We start from the raw sequence: 18,857 nt of genomic DNA, 5'->3' as shown, positions 1-18,857 counted from the left end.
GGGTGTTCACAAGATTAGCACAGACAGATAGAGAGTAGGGGTGTTCACAAGATTAGCACAGACCGAGAGAGTAGGGGTGTTCACAAGATTAGCACAGACAGACAGAGAGTAGGGGTGTTCACAAGATTAGCACAGACAGATAGAGAGTAGGGGTGTTCACAAGATTAGCACAGACAGAGAGAGAGTAGGGGTGTTCACAAGATTAGCACAGACAGATAGAGAGTAGGGGTGTTCACAAGATTAGCACAGACAGATAGAGAGTAGGGGTGTTCACAAGATTAGCACAGACCGAGAGAGAGTAGGGGTGTTCACAAGATTAGCACAGACAGATAGAGAGTAGGGGTGTTCACAAGATTAGCACAGACAGACAGAGAGTAGGGGGGTTCACAAGATTAGCACAGACAGATAGAGAGTAGGGGTGTTCACAAGATTAGCACAGACAGATAGAGAGTAGGGGTGTTCACAAGATTAGCACAGACAGATAGAGAGTAGGTGTATTCACAAGATTAGCACAGACAGATAGAGAGTAGGGGTGTTCACAAGATTAGCACAGACAGATAGAGAGTAGGTGTATTCACAAGATTAGCACAGACAGATAGAGAGTAGGGGTGTTCACAAGATTAGCACAGATAGAGAGTAGGGGTGTTCACAAGATTAGCACAGACAGAGAGTAGGGGTGTTCACAAGATTAGCACAGACAGAGAGAGTAGGGGTGTTCACAAGATTAGCACAGAGAGTAGGGGTATTCACAAGATTAGCACAGACAGATAGAGAGTAGGGGTGTTCACAAGATTAGCACAGACAGATAGAGAGTAGGGGTATTCACAAGATTAGCACAGACAGACAGAGAGTAGGGGTGTTCACAAGATTAGCACAGATAGAGAGTAGGGGTGTTCACAAGATTAGCACAGACAGACAGAGAGTAGGGGTGTTCACAAGATTAGCACAGACAGAGAGAGTAGGGGTGTTCACAAGATTAGCACAGACAGATAGAGAGTAGGTGTATTCACAAGATTAGCACAGACAGATAGAGAGTAGGGGTGTTCACAAGATTAGCACAGACAGAGAGAGTAGGGGTGTTCACAAGATTAGCACAGACTGAGAGAGTAGGGGTGTTCACAAGATTAGCACAGACAGATAGAGAGTAGGTGTATTCACAAGATTAGCACAGACAGATAGAGAGTAGGGGTGTTCACAAGATTAGCACAGACAGATAGAGAGTAGGGGTATTCACAAGATTAGCACAGACAGAGAGAGTAGGGGTGTTCACAAGATTAGCACAGACAGATAGAGAGTAGGGGTGTTCACAAGATTAGCACAGACAGAGAGAGTAGGGGTGTTCACAAGATTAGCACAGACAGACAGAGAGTAGGGGTATTCACAAGATTAGCACAGACAGACAGAGAGTAGGGGTGTTCACAAGATTAGCACAGACAGAGAGAGAGTAGGGGTATTCACAAGATTAGCACAGACAGACAGAGAGTAGGGGTGTTCACAAGATTAGCACAGAGAGAGAGTAGGGGTGTTCACAAGATTAGCACAGACAGACAGAGAGTAGGGGTGTTCACAAGATTAGCACAGACAGATAGAGAGTAGGGGTATTCACAAGATTAGCACAGACAGACAGAGAGTAGGGGTGTTCACAAGATTAGCACAGAGAGAGAGTAGGGGTGTTCACAAGATTAGCACAGACAGACAGAGAGTAGGGGTGTTCACAAGATTAGCACAGACAGATAGAGAGTAGGGGTGTTCACAAGATTAGCACAGACAGATAGAGAGTAGGGGTGTTCACAAGATTAGCACAGACAGACAGAGAGTAGGGGTGTTCACAAGATTAGCACAGACAGAGAGAGTAGGGGTGTTCACAAGATTAGCACAGACAGACAGAGAGTAGGGATGTTCACAAGATTAGCACAGATAGAGAGTAGGGGTGTTCACAAGATTAGCACAGACAGATAGAGAGTAGGGATGTTCACAAGATTAGCACAGATAGAGAGTAGGGGTATTCACAAGATTAGCACAGACAGACAGAGAGTAGGTGTATTCACAAGATTAGCACAGACAGACAGAGAGTAGGTGTATTCACAAGATTAGCACAGACAGATAGAGAGTAGGGGTATTCACAGGATTAGCACAGACAGCTGGAGAGTAGGTGTATTCACAAGATTAGCACAGACAGACAGAGAGTAGGGGTATTCACAGGATTAGCACAGACAGCTGGAGAGTAGGTGTATTCACAAGATTAGCACAGACAGACAGAGAGTAGGGGTATTCACAAGATTAGCACAGACAGATAGAGAGTAGGGGTGTTCACAAGATTAGCACAGACAGACAGAGAGTAGGGGTGTTCACAAGATTAGCATAGACAGAGAGAGAGTAGGGGTGTTCACAAGATTAGCACAGACAGACAGAGAGTAGGGGTGTTCACAAGATTAGCATAGACAGAGAGAGAGTAGGGGTGTTCACAAGATTAGCACAGATAGAGAGTAGGGCTATTCACAAGATTAGCACAGACAGACAGAGAGTAGGGGTGTTCACAAGATTAGCACAGACAGAGAGAGAGTAGGGGTGTTCACAAGATTAGCACAGACAGACAGAGAGTAGGGGTGTTCACAAGATTAGCACAGATAGAGAGTAGGGGTGTTCACAAGATTAGCACAGACAGACAGAGAGTAGGGGTGTTCACAAGATTAGCACAGATAGAGAGTAGGGGTATTCACAAGATTAGCACAGACAGATAGAGAGTAGGGGTGTTCACAAGATTAGCACAGACAGATAGAGAGTAGGGGTGTTCACAAGATTAGCACAGACAGACAGAGAGTAGGGGTGTTCACAAGATTAGCACAGACAGAGAGAGAAGGGGTGTTCACAAGATTAGCACAGACAGTTAGAGAGTAGGTGTATTCACAAGATTAGCACAGACAGACAGAGAGTAGGGGTGTTCACAAGATTAGCACAGAGAGAGAGTAGGGGTGTTCACAAGATTAGCACAGACAGTTAGAGAGTAGGTGTATTCACAAGATTAGCACAGACAGAGAGAGAGTAGGGGTGTTCACAAGATTAGCACAGACAGATAGAGAGTAGGGGTGTTCACAAGATTAGCACAGACAGATAGAGAGTAGGGGTGTTCACAAGATTAGCACAGACAGACAGAGAGTAGGGGTGTTCACAAGATTAGCACAGACAGAGAGAGAGTAGGGGTGTTCACAAGATTAGCACAGACAGTTAGAGAGTAGGTGTATTCACAAGATTAGCACAGACAGACAGAGAGTAGGGGTGTTCACAAGATTCGCACAGACTGCAATTTAAGTGGAAATGTACAGAAAAGCTAGAAATCTGAAATGGGAGGAAACCATTCTGATGGAAGGACACTTTCATATCCTTTCTCCTTCAGAGGCTGATCAACCTGCTATGCATTATCAGTGTGCTTTTCTTTTATGAACATGCTGCTTTGTTTTAAATATTCTCAGTAAGGATTGAGTAAATAAGGTGAAACTATTTTCTCTGTCAGGAGGATGGTAACCAGAACAAAGATTTTAGGTAATTGGCCAAAGAACCAGAGGGGTGATAAGGCGAGATTGTTTTAGGCAGTGAGTTATGATGATCTGGAATACACTGCCTGAAACGGTGGTAGAAGGAGATCAATAGTAACTTTCAAAAGGGAATTGGATAAATACTTGAAAAGGTAAAATTGGCAGGGCTGCGGGGAAAGAGCAGGAAGGTGGGACTAATTGGAAGCTCTTTCCAAGAGCTGTCACAGACATGATGGGCCGAATGGCCTTCTTCTGTGCTGTACGATTCTGCAGTCTCACCACAATCATATTGCACAAGCAAGGTGAATTAAGAAAAATAAGATTTTAATTCCATTTTCCCTGTAGTGTTGTGACCTTTCTTGCTTTATAATATGTGTCAACTGCTCTTCCAAGTTTAATTATACTTGTAAATCTCCGGTGAATTGCTGTGAATGATTATTTATTCCACGCTATAAGGAAAGGTTAGATGTCAATTTGAAAGGATTATAGGAAACTTGGGCCTTTTCAGAGTCTCGAAACAGGAGCCATTCTCTCCCACTCTGAAGGTATTAGTTCCAGGTGGGATCAGATTCCAAGGCTGTAGGTTTCTTGTCCTATCTTACCTTATGACACATCTAAGGAGGACATCTGCTTCTGTACACTCAACCAGTTACTAAATATGGTGGCGCATAATCCTATAAACAGGCAGCAGCCAAACATTTGCTTAAAAGAAGTTGAAATAATAAGAATCAAAAATACATGAGACATCTTTAAAGGGGCAAATAGGCAAGACGTCAGCAACATTTCATTGTTTTGATTTACGCCCGCTGTTTCTTTACAGTATCGCAATTATCCAAATTTGTAACAGCTGGCACTTTCCTCAAATCTGTTTTTAGATTATTTCCAGATTAAAGCTGATTGCTTGTTATCAGTTCATAAAGTAAATGTTTCGTAATTTCCTTCTACAACTTTGACATTCAAATGTGATTGCCATATAGAGGCACAGTACAAATAATATTGTTTTAGTAGGAAGGTCGTTGCATTCACAGCCTTGCTGGCTGGGCATTAACTGAAGCTAACTATAGCCTCAAATTTTATTTTTAACAACGCAAAGGGCCAAAGTCACAGTTTTCACAGATGAATAGATGATCGCTCCCTTTGAGCCCGAGGTATGGTAAAGATTGTAGCACTCACCCTGTATTTGTTCTCCCCAATCTGTTCCACTTGAAACCGCTTTGCGCATTTACATTTTGCTACTTGCCGTGTCACCTACAATAAAGCACAAAGTGAGGCGGTAATGGCGGTTGAGGTCGAAAGCATTGAAGTACATTGTAAAAATCATGCAGAGAAATGCCAGCAGTAAAATCAAATCTAGTACAGTACATGAATTAAAATAAATGTCATCAGATGGATTTCTTTAAAACTCAGAAAGGGATTGACTGTCAAAATGAACTAAAATGTTCCTGCATCAAGGGTCAAGTCATTCCAGGATACAAAGTTTAGATTCTGTGCACAATGGTAGTATACCTCATCCTCTATTTTGTCCGCATCAGTAAGAGGCTTGTAAGCGTCCTTGTTTGGATGAAGAGCTGCCACAAACTCATAATAGTCGATGTATCCATCTCCATCTCGATCAAATATGTCTGCCACCGCACTCATCTCTAGACGGCTGGTAGGAAACTCTACAGAACAATGCAATGAACACATTCCTTCTAGTTAATTATTGTCATAACACTCTTCCCCTCCATTAAACCCGTGTACAAAACTAAATTACTAGAAAAATAGCACAGCAGATGCCAATCCTTTAATTATTAACTTCCAAGTAGTTCAAGACTTAGTAAGACTCAGGCTTCCCAATGGTTCAGCACATGGTATCGTACAAGGCCAGGTGCAGCAGGGGGTCATCAAGTTCAAAGTCCAGTCTGTGATGAGCTGTCAGACCTCAGCCAAGGTGGCAGCGGAATATTAAAAATAACCTCCGTGTCTTTGGGCTAAGGGAAACAAAACGGTCCACTGGGACACTCACTCCTGAGTGCATCAGATATCCCTTGCTGGAAACAAACGCATTTGCGTGTAAGTGTATTGTGCATGTGACAATTTCAAGTGGGAGGAAATCAGATCCAGTTGTTAAATATCTCTCACTGGCTAACAGCCTCAAGTAAATTGGAAGGTCACCAGAAGATTAGAGACAATAAACTAATTTTTACTGAAGTATTACATCTACTACAGATTATCAAAGTAGAGAGGGAATTTACTAACAGGTGTGCACTACAACAGAGTGGGGTTTTGACACAAATATTCAAAATGTTGAAATCATAAGTGCTTATGTCGGAAATACTCAACTGGTCAGTTAGTACGATGGAGAGAAAGGACAAGCTATATTTCAGGTGTATACCCTTCATCAGGAATAGTTTATTTTCCATTTTTGTTTCAGATTTCCAGTATCTGCAGTTTTTTTTTGTCACATATATTCAAAATTTCAAGGGGGTTTTGATAAGGTAAGCAAGACAAAACTCCATCTATCGGTCTGTGAGTCATTAGTTAATGGCTTTAGACATAGGATTAGCAGCACAATAACAAAGGGAGAAGTCTGCTGCCATTTGTTCCCTTCATGCAGAAGGTTGTGGAATAACAGGGGTGGAAGAGAAATGTGACATTGCAGGGAAAAGAGGAGGAGAATGGGGATTGCTCATTCAGAGAGCTGGCACAAATACTGTGAGCCACGTCTTCTGCTGTACAGGAGAATGCTAAAGGTACTATTCAAATGCAGGTTGTTTTTGTACAGGAGTATGATTCTAAGAGACTTGGGAAATAAAGAGGCGCTCTCTTTCAGGAGACACTGCAAGGGATTTTTCAAGACTCACTGGAGGAGAGGATTCCGTCAATAAATTCTTGTCTTGTGATCTTCCCATCTTGATCTTTGTCAATTCGCCTGAAAAAGTCCATTACTCTAGACTTCTTGTGGTTCATCCATCGCATGTACCTCTTTCGCCAAACATCAAAATCAAAGTTGGCAAACTCTCTCAGCTGTAAGAGAAGCAAAGTCATAGTCAACTTGCAGCAAATTTTACTTTTCAAACAAAATAAAGCTTTGTGCATCTATAATCTCAATAAGATTACTTTGGCCAGGTTTAATGGGTAAATCCACAAATTAGCTCCTTCCCCTTCCCTCTCAAGATTAAAACTAAAATCTCATGAGCACAAATGCCCTAGAGCCTTGGATGTATAACCACTGTGGTGAGATATTATCGGAAACACAAAGCAAATTCTAGTCGGAGCAGGTTACAAGACTTTTTTTTAAAATCCTTAAATAGTTAAGGCACAAAAGTATTTAAGTTTATAATATTGTATTATGAAGGAAACAGCCAGTTTGCCAAATAAAGTAAGCAAGTCCAACAAAGCATTTTAATTGCTCACTTACATAAACATTAAAAATGTTCCAGTTGCATGATTAGACATTTGGTATAAATAATCAAACTCGGTTATTTCCCAGTTTTAATCTTTACGACAGAGAGCTCTGCATACATAAATTAGTGGAAAAAAGTCACCCATTGGGAAGTTATCACGGTTTACATCTGTGCTAATGTTTAAAGCAAAACCAGCCACACTCAAGATTTATATAATTCTCTTTAAAAAAAAATGTAATGATAAAATAGGATCAGGAAAAACGTCCAGGAGATCCTCATAAGGCTAATTTTGTAAAAGCTAGGAGATCCCCATGAGGTTTGTTTGTTAAAATACAGGCATTCCCCTTATGGCTCATTTGGTAAAAACCATGGTTTATTCCAACATGTAACAAGTTGCTGAAGCAGCAAATTGTTTTTAACATCACTTAAGGAATAAAGCCATTTCCACATTCAAAAGTCTGCATTTTACATTGAAGGATTATCCTTTGTCAATGTAAAGTCTTCAAAATGGTTTTATTCCGTTTGAGAGAACACAGACTTAAAAAGAATTTGCTGGTTGTCCTTCCATTCAATTTTTCAATCGACAAGTTTAAATGTTTACCTCCTCCAGCCTATCCAGTGCGTCATTCAGTTTCCGTCGTCTGTCCAGAGCCAACAACCACACCTGCTGCCATTTACTAACGAGGAGGTTAGCACGTGGATTTTTAGTCTCAATGGTCTGCGTTGCAGGTGAATACAGAGCCCGTGCCGGGAATCGTTTCCCTACAAGAGAAGCCACACCAGACCGTCAATGACAGTTTAGTGATAGGATGATTTCAATTCGGATCTGGCTTGCTGCTAACATTTATAATGTGGGACCTTGGTATCCATCAAAATCATGAGCCTCCTACCCAGCAAATAATCCGAGTGACACTAAATTAAACTGCAAAGGAATAAAGGAGCACCAAAACAAACTCAACGATCCCACAAGCCCACATATAGCAAAGATGTAATTTTTTTTTTTAAAAGAGTACTTACTTGGTAAAGTTTTGAGAAATCGATTTATAAAAATACACTTTTTCCTGTTGAGGTTCTGTACAAGGATGAAACACACTGGCTGGAATTTTACGGGCCCCCAATGAGTGGGCTGGTGGTGGGGGGGCGTAAAGTTGAATGGGAGGCGCGGGGGCTGTTCCCGACTCCCTCCCACTCCCGCTGCAATTTTACACAGGGTGGCAACGGCAAGAAATGGCCCGCCTGCCCCAGGCCAAATCAGAGCCTTTAAGTGGCCAATTAACTGCCACTTAAGGGCCTCCTCCCACAAACGCGGGTATTTTCCCCTTGCCAGCCAGATGGTAAAGGCCCCAAGAACCCCGCCTGGTAAAACCGGGCAGCCTTCTTGTGGGCTGGAGCAGGCAGACGGGGGGGGGGAAACACTCCTGATCGGGCACCCTGTGTCCCACGGAGGGCCAACCCCAAAGCCCCTACCTTCCCTAATGTACAACACACCCCCAGCCACCCCCCCACCCCCCCACCTAACCGACTCCACCTTGCCTTGCTGGCACCCAGCCGATTCTGGGGGCATTGCTGGGACTAAGAGCTGCTGGCCCTCTGACTGGCTGGCAGCTCCATCAGGTGGGACTTCCTACCTCAAGGAGTTCGAAGTCCCGCCGAGACCAATTAAGAGCCTGGTGAGCGAAAAATACCGGTGCGGCTCCCCAGGCCCAGCGGAGGCGGGCTTGCCACCAACTTTTCGGCTCGTGGGTGGGGCCTCCCGCCCAAAGTAAAATTCCGGTTTCAGACATTAAATTGCTGCTATTCCTGTACAATCTTATATGAAATAGCTTATAACACTGAACTGAATCTAAAATAAACTATATGGTTCAATTTGTTCCTATCATTCGGAAGTCCGCTTGGAATGTAATATAAACTGATAATCAAACTGAGTGTACACAGTGGATGTTCTGAGTAGTGGGTCCTAATAAAGGCTTTGGGGTACCATCTATGCAATTTACATAGATTTGAAGCTCGTGCCTTGATTTTAACTCTCATACTGCCCAGTTTCCACCGGCTGGAGTGCATTAGAATACTCCCCATACTGTTCAGTAGAGTGGAGAGGTTCTCACCCTGAATTATGTACAACCTGGGAGTGTTTCATGCCAACACTGAGTGCTAGAGGGAAAGTGTTCCATTCAGCACTGCTAACATCCCTCACCTTGTTGGGTAAAAAAAAACAAAAATGCAGTGATCTTATATCACATTTTTTGTGCTCCAAGGATAAAAGTTATCACAGAAAAATGTGCATAAATTATTGCTGAGTACAATCACTGCTCGTTCAATAGTAGTCTCAATCCCAGTGCCGAAACAAGCTGGGTGACATTTCTATATTCCAATTTCCCAAACTCAAGATCCATCAAATGACTGAGTAATACCCTATGCTTTTACACCCACTGAAATAATGACGACCTATTTCACATTTGTGAGGTTACATCACATTGACCAGAAACCCTGGTACATTAACCTGCACTCAGCTGTGCAGATTCGCCTTTTTTTCCCCATTTGTTCATGGGATGTGAGCATCGTAGGCGAGGCCAGTATTTATTGCCAATCCTTAATTGCCCTTGAGAAGGTGGTGGTGAGCTGCCTTTTCGAACAGCTGCAGCCCATGTGGTGTAGGTCCACCAACAGAGTTGTTAGGGAGGGAGTTCCAGGATTTTGACCCAGCGACGGTGAAGGAAGGGCGATATAGTTCCACGACAGGATGGCGTGCAGCTTGGAGGTGTTGGCGTTCCCATGCAACTGCTGCCCTTGTCCTTTTCTGTGGTAGAGATCGCGGGTTTGGAAGGTGCTGTTGAAGGAGCCTCAGCGAGTTGCTACAGTGCATCTGTCGATGGTATACACTGCTGCCACTGTGCGTCGGTGGTGGAGGGAGTGAATGTTGGAGGTGGTGGATGGGGTGCCAGTGAAACTGGCTGCTTTGTCCTAGCTGCTGTTGAGCTTCTTGAGTGTTGTTGGAGCTGCACACATCCAGGCAAGTGGGAAATATTCCATCACACTCCTGACTTGTGCCTTGAAGATAGTGGACAGGTTTGGTGGAGTCAGGAGGTAAGTTACTCGCTGCTGAATTCCCAGCCTCTGACTTGCTCTTGTAGCCACAGTACTTATAGAGCTGGTCCAGTTCAGATTCTGGTCAATGGTAGCCTTCCCCCGGATGTTGACAGTGGGAGATTCAGCGATAGTAATGCTGTTGAATGTCAAGGGAGATGGTTAGATGCTCTCTTGTTGGAGATGGTCATTGCCTGGCACTTGTGTGGCACGAATATTACTTGCCACTTATCAGTCCAAGCCTGAATGTTGTCCAGATCTTGCTGCATGTGTACACGTACTGCTTCACTATCTGAGGAGTTGTGAATGGTACTGAACATTGTGCAATCATCAGCGAACATCCCCACTTCTGACCTTATGGTGGAGGGAAGGTCATTGATGAAGCAGCTGAAGATGGTTGGGCCCAGGACACTACCCTGAGGAACTCTTGCAGTGATGTCCTGGAGTTGAGATGATTGATCTTCAACAACCACAACCATCCTCCTTTGTGCTAGGTATGACTCCAGCCAGTGGAGAGTTTTCTCCGATTCCTATTGACTTCAATTTAGCTAGGGCTCCTTGTTGCCATACTCAGTCACTCTCACCTCACCTCTGGAGTTCAGCTCTTTTGTCCACGTTTGGATCAAGGCTGTAATGAAGTCTATGGCCATGTGGCCCTGGCAGAACCCAAACTGAGCATCGATGAGCAGGTTACTGCTGAGTAAGTTTCGCTTGATAACACTGCTGACAACACTTTTCATCATTTTATTGATGGTTGATCCAATTGGCAGATTGGATTTTTCCTTTTTTTTGTGGACTGGACAATTGTCCACATTGTTGGGGAGATGCCAGTGTTCTAGCTGTACTGGAAGAGATTGGCTAGGGGTGCAGCTAGTTCTGGAGCACAAGTCTACAGCCAGGATGTTGTCAGGGCCCACAGCCTTTGCTGTATCCAGTGCTTTCAGCCATTTCTTAATATGATGTGGAGTGAATTGAATTAGCTGAAGACTGATATCTGTGGCACTGAGGACCTCAGGAGGAGGCCAGATGGATCATCCACTTGGCACTTCTGGCTGAAGATGGCTGCAAATGTTTCAGCCTTGTCTTTTGCACTGAAGTGCTGGACTCCCCCATCATTGAGGATGGGGGTGTTTGTGGAACCTCCTCCTCTGGTTAGTTGTTTAATTGTCCACCACCATTCATGACTGGATGTGGCAGGACTGCAGAGTTTTGATGTGATCCATTGGTTGTGAGATTGCTAGTGTCGAACTTCAAAAGAACATAGACAGGTTGGTAGAAAGGGGGGACAAGTGGCAGATGAAACTTAATGCAGAGAAGTATGAAGTGATTCATTTTGGCAGGAAGAACGCAGAGAGACAATATAAAGGGTGCAGCAGCAGAGGGACCTGGGTGTATATGTGCATAAATCATTGATGGTGGCAGGACAGGTTAAGAGAGCGATTAATAGAGCATACAGTATCCTAGGCTTCATTAATAGGGGCATAGAGTACAAGAGCAAGGAAGTTATGTTAAACTTGTATAGAACACTGGTTCAAACTCAACTGGAGTATTGTGTCCAGTTCTGGGCACCACACTATAGGAAAGTTATGAAGGCATTGGTGAGAGTGCAGAAAGGTTCACAAGAATCATTCCAGGGATAAGGAACTTCAATTACGTGGACAGATTGGAGAAGAGAAGGTTGAAAGGAGATTTGATCGAGGTGTTTAAAATCATGAGTGGTCTGGACAGGGTAGATAGGGAAAACCTGTTCCCATTGGTGGAGGGATCGAGAACAAGAGGGCACAGTTTTAAGGCAATTGGAAAAAGAAGCAATAGTGAAATGAGGAAAAACTTGTTGAAGCAGCGAGTGGTTAAGATCTGGAATGCAGTTGTGAGAGTGTGGTGGAAGCAGATTCAATCAAGGCATTCGAGAGGGAATTGGATTGTTATCTGAAAGGGAAGAATGTGCAGGGCTCCGGGGAAAAGGCAGAGTGGTAGTGCCATACAACACAATAGTCCTCAGTATGAAGACGGGACTTGTTTTCACAAGGACTGTGTGATGGTCACTCCTACAATTGACAGATGCACCCGCAACAGGTGGATTGGTGAGGACAAGGTCAAGTAGGTTTTTCCCTCTTGTTGGTTCTCTCACCACCTGCCGCAGGCCTTGTCTGGCACATATGTCCTTCAGGACTTGGCCAGCTCAGTCAGTAGCCACCAAGCCACTCTTGGTGGTGGACACTGAAGTTCCCCATCCAGAGTACATTCAGTGCCATTGCTACCCTCAGCGTTTCTTCCAAGTGGTATTCAACATGGAGGAGTACTGATTCAGCCGAGGGGGGGCAGGAGGTTTCCTTGCCCTTATTTGACCTGATGCCATGAAAATTCATGGGGTCCAGTCAATGTTGAGGACTGCCAGGGTCACTCCCTCCTGCCTCTATACCACTATGCCACCACCTCTGGTGGGTCTGTCCTGGTGGTGGGACAGGACATACCCAGGGATGGTAATGCAGTAGTCTGGACATTGGCTGTAAGGTATGATTCTGTGAGTATGACTGTGTCAGGCTGTTGCTTGACTAGTCTGTGGGTCAGCTCTACCAATTTTCACACAAGTTCCCAGATGTCAGTGAGAAGGACTTCGCAGGGTGAACTTGGCAGGTTGTGCCATTGTCGTTTCCAGTGCCTAGGTTGATCCGGGTGGTTTGTCTGGTTTTATTTTATTCGGCTTTTCTGTAACAGACTGATACAACCGAATGGCTTGCTAAGCCATTTCAGAGGGCAGTTAAGAGTCAACAGACACAGATTGAGGGTTCTGGGCAAGAGATGCAGGGGAATATGAGGAAGTACCTTTTTTATGCAGCAGGTGGTAATGACCTGGAACTCGCTGCCCACAAGGATGGTGGAAGTGGAGATGATCAATGACTTCAAGAAGAAGTTGGATCGCCACTTGAGGGAAACAAACTTGGAGGATTAGGGGGATTGAGTGGGGGAGTGGGACTGACTGGATTGCTCCATGGAGAGCCGACATTGAATCGATGGGCAGAATGGCCTCCTTCTCTGCTGTAAATAACTCTATGACTCTATAACCACATTGTTGTGGGTCTGGAGTCACATGTAGTTCAGAGCAGGTAAGGAGAGCTGATCTCCTTCCCTGAAGGGCATTAATAAAGCTGATGGGATTTTCGATAAGCTGGTAGTTTCATGATCATTACTGAGACTAGCTTTCTATTCCAGATTTATGAAATAAATTAAAACTCCCCCAGTTGCAGTGGTGGGATTTGAACTTATGGCTCCGGAACATTAGTCCAGACCTCTGGATTACTAATTCAGTAACCACTGTGCTACCGTTCCCGATACGGTAGACTCTCAGAATGGACGTCTGACCCATAGACCAAGCTTTGAAGCTGTGACTGACACAATCGCCCATACTAAGCAGTAGATTTCAGTAGAAATTTGGCCTTCAATCCAAACTGGAGTCAAATTTTCTAATGAAGGGTCACAGTCTGGAAATGTTAACTCTGCTTCTCTCTCCACAGATCCTGTCAAACCCACTGAGTATTTCCAGAATTTTCTGCTTTTATTTCAGATTTCCAGCATCCGCTGTATTTTGCTTTTGTGTTGAGAAACCAACAGTACAGGTCCTCGAGCACACGCCCAACTGTGCTCTGATCTGCAGCACCATCACATTGGGTCAAAATCTAATGTCATCTGCTGCTCATGAGACTTGCATGTTTAGGTTTTTTAATTTTTTGCACAGCAAGCTGCTGGAAGTGGGAGTTGATAACATTACCGTGAAGGAAACGGGGCATCTGGGTGGGACCTGTGTAAACAAGTCAAGCAACTGTGTATCTTCTTAACCGATCAAATTGAAGCATTGTGAAATTTTACATTTTTAAAATTTCCAGGACCAATTAAAACCTGAAGGAATGAGATTCCACACTTGTAATAGTTAATTTTCAGTGCCAGGGAGGATGATTGGCAGTAATTAACATTTATCACATCATGAAAAGGGTACTTAGACTTGAAATGACAAGAATTTAACTTTCTGTGAGAAGTTTAGTTCATAATCTACTGCACAAATACAGCAACTTCACACCATTCAATGCATTCCAATGGTGAGCCAGACAGGGAGACACCGTTTTCATAAAACTAGTGATGCAACTGGAACAGAAACTCCTGCGTTTAACCATGATCTGCCCCTTGCTTGAAGTTCCTGTACAATTTAAACAATGGCGAATGCCATTGGCTTCACTGGTATACTGACAAGAACATTCTGGCCCATTACTCAAGGTTCACTTTACATTCAAGCCCAAAATGAAAGTTATTGAAAATGAACAGATGCTACGACGTAAAATGATATTTAGATGCAAACGCAAATCAACACTTACTTGACCTTCCTTTTTCTATGATAGGAATGTGAGATGCAATCTGGGTCGGTTCCGCAACTTTCCTCTTGTACGTTTTTGTTACTTTATCCACATCTGGCTGCTTTCTGGTCATTTCTTCCATGAACGTCTGGGGTTAAAAGTATTTTATTTATTAAAACATGTTGGCAATATTGGCGAGAACCTCTCCCCCCTCCCAGTGTTCTTCCTGCTTCTTATACAGGAGTAAGGTTACACTTAGTGGGTTGGAAGCAACTCATCCAAGAGGCTAGTCTTCACATATGAGCCTAAATGGTGATTGCTGTCAGTCTACCTGATCACAGGGAGTGTGGTTTGATGCACCATTTCCAAAACAAATCCTATTCTCATTGGACATCCACACATGCTTATTCCAACAAGCATGTCTGCAAAATGATCGTAAGGAGACACTTTGGCTGATTTTGCCCCTCTCTAATTCGAGGTGCAGACACCATTACCACTGCGTGATTCAGGACAGACTAGGTTTCGAAGCTTCCTGAACTGCATAATTCCACTTACCAGAGACTTCAAGGGAACTGACCGACGTAATAAATCAAGAAGAATGCTGCATTGTGTCACCCAGGTAAAATGTATATAAATTGTTATACTCTTCTCTAAATGTCTAGCATAGGTCTCTGGATATTACTGAATGCACAAGTTTAGATTCCAGTTTCAGTGGTGATTACCTGGTGCTCAGCAATAAGTGTTTTGACTTCTTCGATCTCCTGTGGAAGTGGCTCTTGATCTCTCTGAGTGAGTATTGTCTCCGACCACTGTAACCAACCCAACAGGTTCTCCAGTAACTCCTGATTAGCAATAACATCGGCAAGAGCTGCTTCGAGTCGCAGTTGATGCTGTTTAGCCCATGCAGTGACCTGGTATTTTAAATACAAACAAAATATTCCAAAAAAATCTCTCAAGTTTAAGAACCATTTGAAAATGTGTGCTTTTCTTTTTTACTCTTGCACAATAGCACTTTACAGCATCAACAAGCCAACATGGCTTGATTTTGGAAAGCTGGGAGTTTGGTGTGTCATGCCGTATAACATAAGAATGGAAAGGGAAATTACCATTTAACTCATTGGCCTTGTCCTTCCACAAACCACGTACAAATCACTCACTGCAGCCTTAACTGGTTATGTTATTGGGCATTCCCATTGTCCCCACAGGTTGGGAACTGTTTCCATCTACACAAAGTTGGATCAGCTGTCTCTGTTATTGGTCCCCAGTTGTGTTGACTGACATAGCATTAACTGCTCGAGGGGACGAACAGGAAAATGGTCTTCAATGTCACAATTCACCACACAGCATGTTTCTCTTCTTGGTCAACAGCAGAAGAGAATAACAACTGAAATAATAACTGAGTGTCCAATCACCCCACAGCACTCCTGCACACCTCACAGCAGCATGTTGAAGAGCAGCATTGGGAGATATCTGGGAGCAGGCTGCTCCTGGAAGAATATACACCCAGAGACGGGGTGGAGAAGAACAAGGAAAAGCAAAGGCTCGAACCTGAAACATAGGCACACCACTGCAGCAGGGAGAGATAGTGAGCACAATCACCTCTCCAAATTACAAAAGGTGGGATTACTACCAGTGATTTCCACAATAATTCCAGGGTGATGGGAGGTGTAAAATGGGCGGGCAATCCACTATTGTTACTGAAAATCTACCTGTCTTTTAAGTGTGTGTCTGCACTTGAAGTGTGTGTACAGCCTGTGTGTTTTATTATTTACAACTATATATATATATATATATATATATATATATACACACACACACGTAGTAAAGGGTTAAATTGAAACGAATGACTTTATGTATTCCGCAATGCCCTGGTGACTCAAAGTCAACAACAGTCCATCGCTCTGCCACATTTAAAAATGATTTTAACTGTACGCAGCTACTCAGTTACATCTCTATTTCAAATTAGTCACCTCTTCGAATCTGGCTCGGATTATTGTGATCCAGTGCTTGATGGTTGTGATAGAGTCCGGGTGGCAGATAGACAGGATAGCCTCTCCCATACCCACTGCCAAGTTCAGCTCAATCATCTTCTCTTCCAGTTTCCTCACAAACTCCTTAAAACATAAGAGCAAAAGTCAATTCAGTCATCAGTGCCAGATCAAACATCTGTTCTGGAAATCACCAGCTGCACTCATCAAAAAAAAACTTCAAAATCTTAGCTTTGCATGCTAGGGAAAAGGAAGGACAAGCTATACATATGCAGAAGACTAAATTTAGAACAAAGTTTCAATGTTTAGATCACTTCCTCCACAATGTATCAGCTGTGGCTCAGTGGTTGCACTTTCTCCACTAACTCATTCCAGCCACTTGAGCGTAGAAATCTGGGCTGACACACCACTGCAGTACTGAGGGAACACTGCACTGTTGGAAGGGCCGGTTGTCGTATAAGACACTAAACCTAGGCCTCATTAGCCCTCTCAGGTGGACATAAAAGTACCCCATGACACTATTTAGAAATACAAGAGCACGGAGTTCTCCCAGGATCCAATATTTATCCCTAAATCAATTCCACTAATGCAGATTGTCTGATCATTATCACATTACCATTCGTGGGACCTCGCTGTGTGCAAATTGGTCACCATGTTTTCCAACATAAGAGTGACTACACTTCAAAAAAAAAAGTACTTCATTGTCTGTGAAGCTCCTTGGGATGTCCTGAGGTTGTGAAAGGGGCTATATAAATGCTATTCTTTCTTTCTTTCTATAGTCAGTCTTTAATCACTGCTTTTATTAAACTCTTTCAGTTGTGAGTCTTAATTACTACAAGCGGTAACGGTGCAGGGACCACGAGCCACATATCCTCCTCCTGTGCTGTAAGATTGATTCTATGCTCGGCGTAAATCATAGTCACCAGTAGCTGTGTGCAGGAGCACAGTTTGTAATGTTGCTGCACTACCTACAGTGACAGACTCACTGCAGTATTGGGTAACTTTTTCAAAAATAGAGTAGCCAAAGCTTTTTTTATTATAACAAGTACCTTATTTAACCGATTCCAGCAAAACCAGCCCAAAATTCAGACAGTTTGCTGTAAGATTATCCAATTTGCTCGCAGTCTATTGCACCTATTTCTTCCCAAATCAACGAACAACTGACATCTCCGCTTCATTCTGCCTCCTATACAGCAACAGATGGAAAACTGGCATAGAGAAAAAATTATGCACATTGTCGAGTGTGCTAATAAGGGCATTGGATTCACACCCTGGTGTTATTGAATCAAATATTCTTTTTTTAAAGGACAGTAAATAATTCAAACTCAGCAAATCCACCCAGGCTGATGCTCCAATACAGACCCTGAACCAAGAACTAAGTAAAGGAATTTGAGTTTCTTCATGCAAACAACACGGCACTACATTCCAAACCTCTTGTGGCACCACCTCCTCACTGATTTCTGCTATTGATAACCACCCAACACCATTCACAGTGGTTCTCCCTCACCAAAATCTAGACAGAACTGGCTAAAATTTTTCAAAGGTGCAAAAAGCTGGGCATGCACAATGCTTGTACACAGTCTGAGAGTGGATGGACAGACAATGCTATATTTTCCAATACCTTGAAGTTCTGGAAACTTTTGAAAGATTAAACAAGGTGGGTTTTGTTATCAGTACATACAAGGGTGTCAGATTCTAAACTGAATGTAAACATCCTTCTCCAGGACTAAAAACAGTATTAATGTATCCAAATCAGTGAAAGACTTCATTAGCCCCATGGAGGAGCAAATTCCACCAACCCACTCCATACTTGAGATAGACATACAAACAGAAAATGCTGGAAATACCCAGCAGGTGAGGCAGCATTTATGATAAGAGAAACAGATGGGAACCAATACAGGGCCTGGCAATGTCCGCCTTTTTGTGGGATACATGGAACTTTCTTTGATCCAGTCGTACCTGAATTACCTCCCTCACCAGTGCATCATTGACTGTATTGATGCCACTTCCTGTTCTCACACCAAATTGGAATATTTCTTCAACTTTGTTTTCAATTTTCTCCCTTTCTTGCCTTCACGTGGTCCATCTCCAAATCTTCCCTTCCCTTCCTCAATGTCCCTATCTCCATTTCCAGAGACAGGTTGACAATCAATATCTACTATTAGCTCACTGACTCTCACAGCTACCTTGATTACATTTCCTCCCATCCTGCTTTCTGCAAGGATCCTATTTCATTCCCCCAATTTCTCTGTCTCCCATTATTTCTGTTTCTCTCTCCATTGATGCTGTCTCACCTGAGTATTTCCAACATTTTCTCTTTTTATTTCAGATTTCCAGCATCTGAAGTATTTTGCATTTGCCCCAATATCGGGTTGAAATCACTATCAAAAATCATTCCACTTTCTATTGTTACGAAGTATTTACGTGCCCCTTTATCTTCTCTCTTTCACTAGAGAGAAGAAAAAAAAACCACAAGATAATCAATCCCCTGACTAAAGAAAGAATTAGCATTTACATAGC

General features: G+C 43.2%; 1 protein-coding gene across 10 annotated transcripts in view; it reads right to left on the bottom strand.

The window, feature by feature from the left end:
* Window positions 1-18,857, bottom strand: part of dst (dystonin) — a 666,855-nt gene that overhangs the window by 30,046 nt on the left and 617,952 nt on the right. For all 10 annotated transcript variants that reach the window (XM_068020163.1, XM_068020162.1, XM_068020167.1 and 7 more), the window contains 7 exons: window positions 16,320-16,463; window positions 15,072-15,260; window positions 14,371-14,497; window positions 7,521-7,681; window positions 6,377-6,539; window positions 5,040-5,194; window positions 4,707-4,781 (listed from right to left, as the gene is read on the bottom strand). In XM_068020163.1, coding sequence (XP_067876264.1) covers window positions 4,707-4,781; window positions 5,040-5,194; window positions 6,377-6,539; window positions 7,521-7,681; window positions 14,371-14,497; window positions 15,072-15,260; window positions 16,320-16,463 — 1,014 coding nt within the window. The remainder of the gene's footprint in view (window positions 1-4,706; window positions 4,782-5,039; window positions 5,195-6,376; window positions 6,540-7,520; window positions 7,682-14,370; window positions 14,498-15,071; window positions 15,261-16,319; window positions 16,464-18,857) is intronic.

Source organism: Heterodontus francisci, chromosome 3 (genome assembly GCF_036365525.1).
Source record: "Heterodontus francisci isolate sHetFra1 chromosome 3, sHetFra1.hap1, whole genome shotgun sequence".
Classification (NCBI taxonomy): domain Eukaryota; kingdom Metazoa; phylum Chordata; class Chondrichthyes; order Heterodontiformes; family Heterodontidae; genus Heterodontus; species Heterodontus francisci.
Note: the sequence above shows the minus strand (reverse complement) of the source record. Positions and strands in the feature narration are given on the sequence as shown.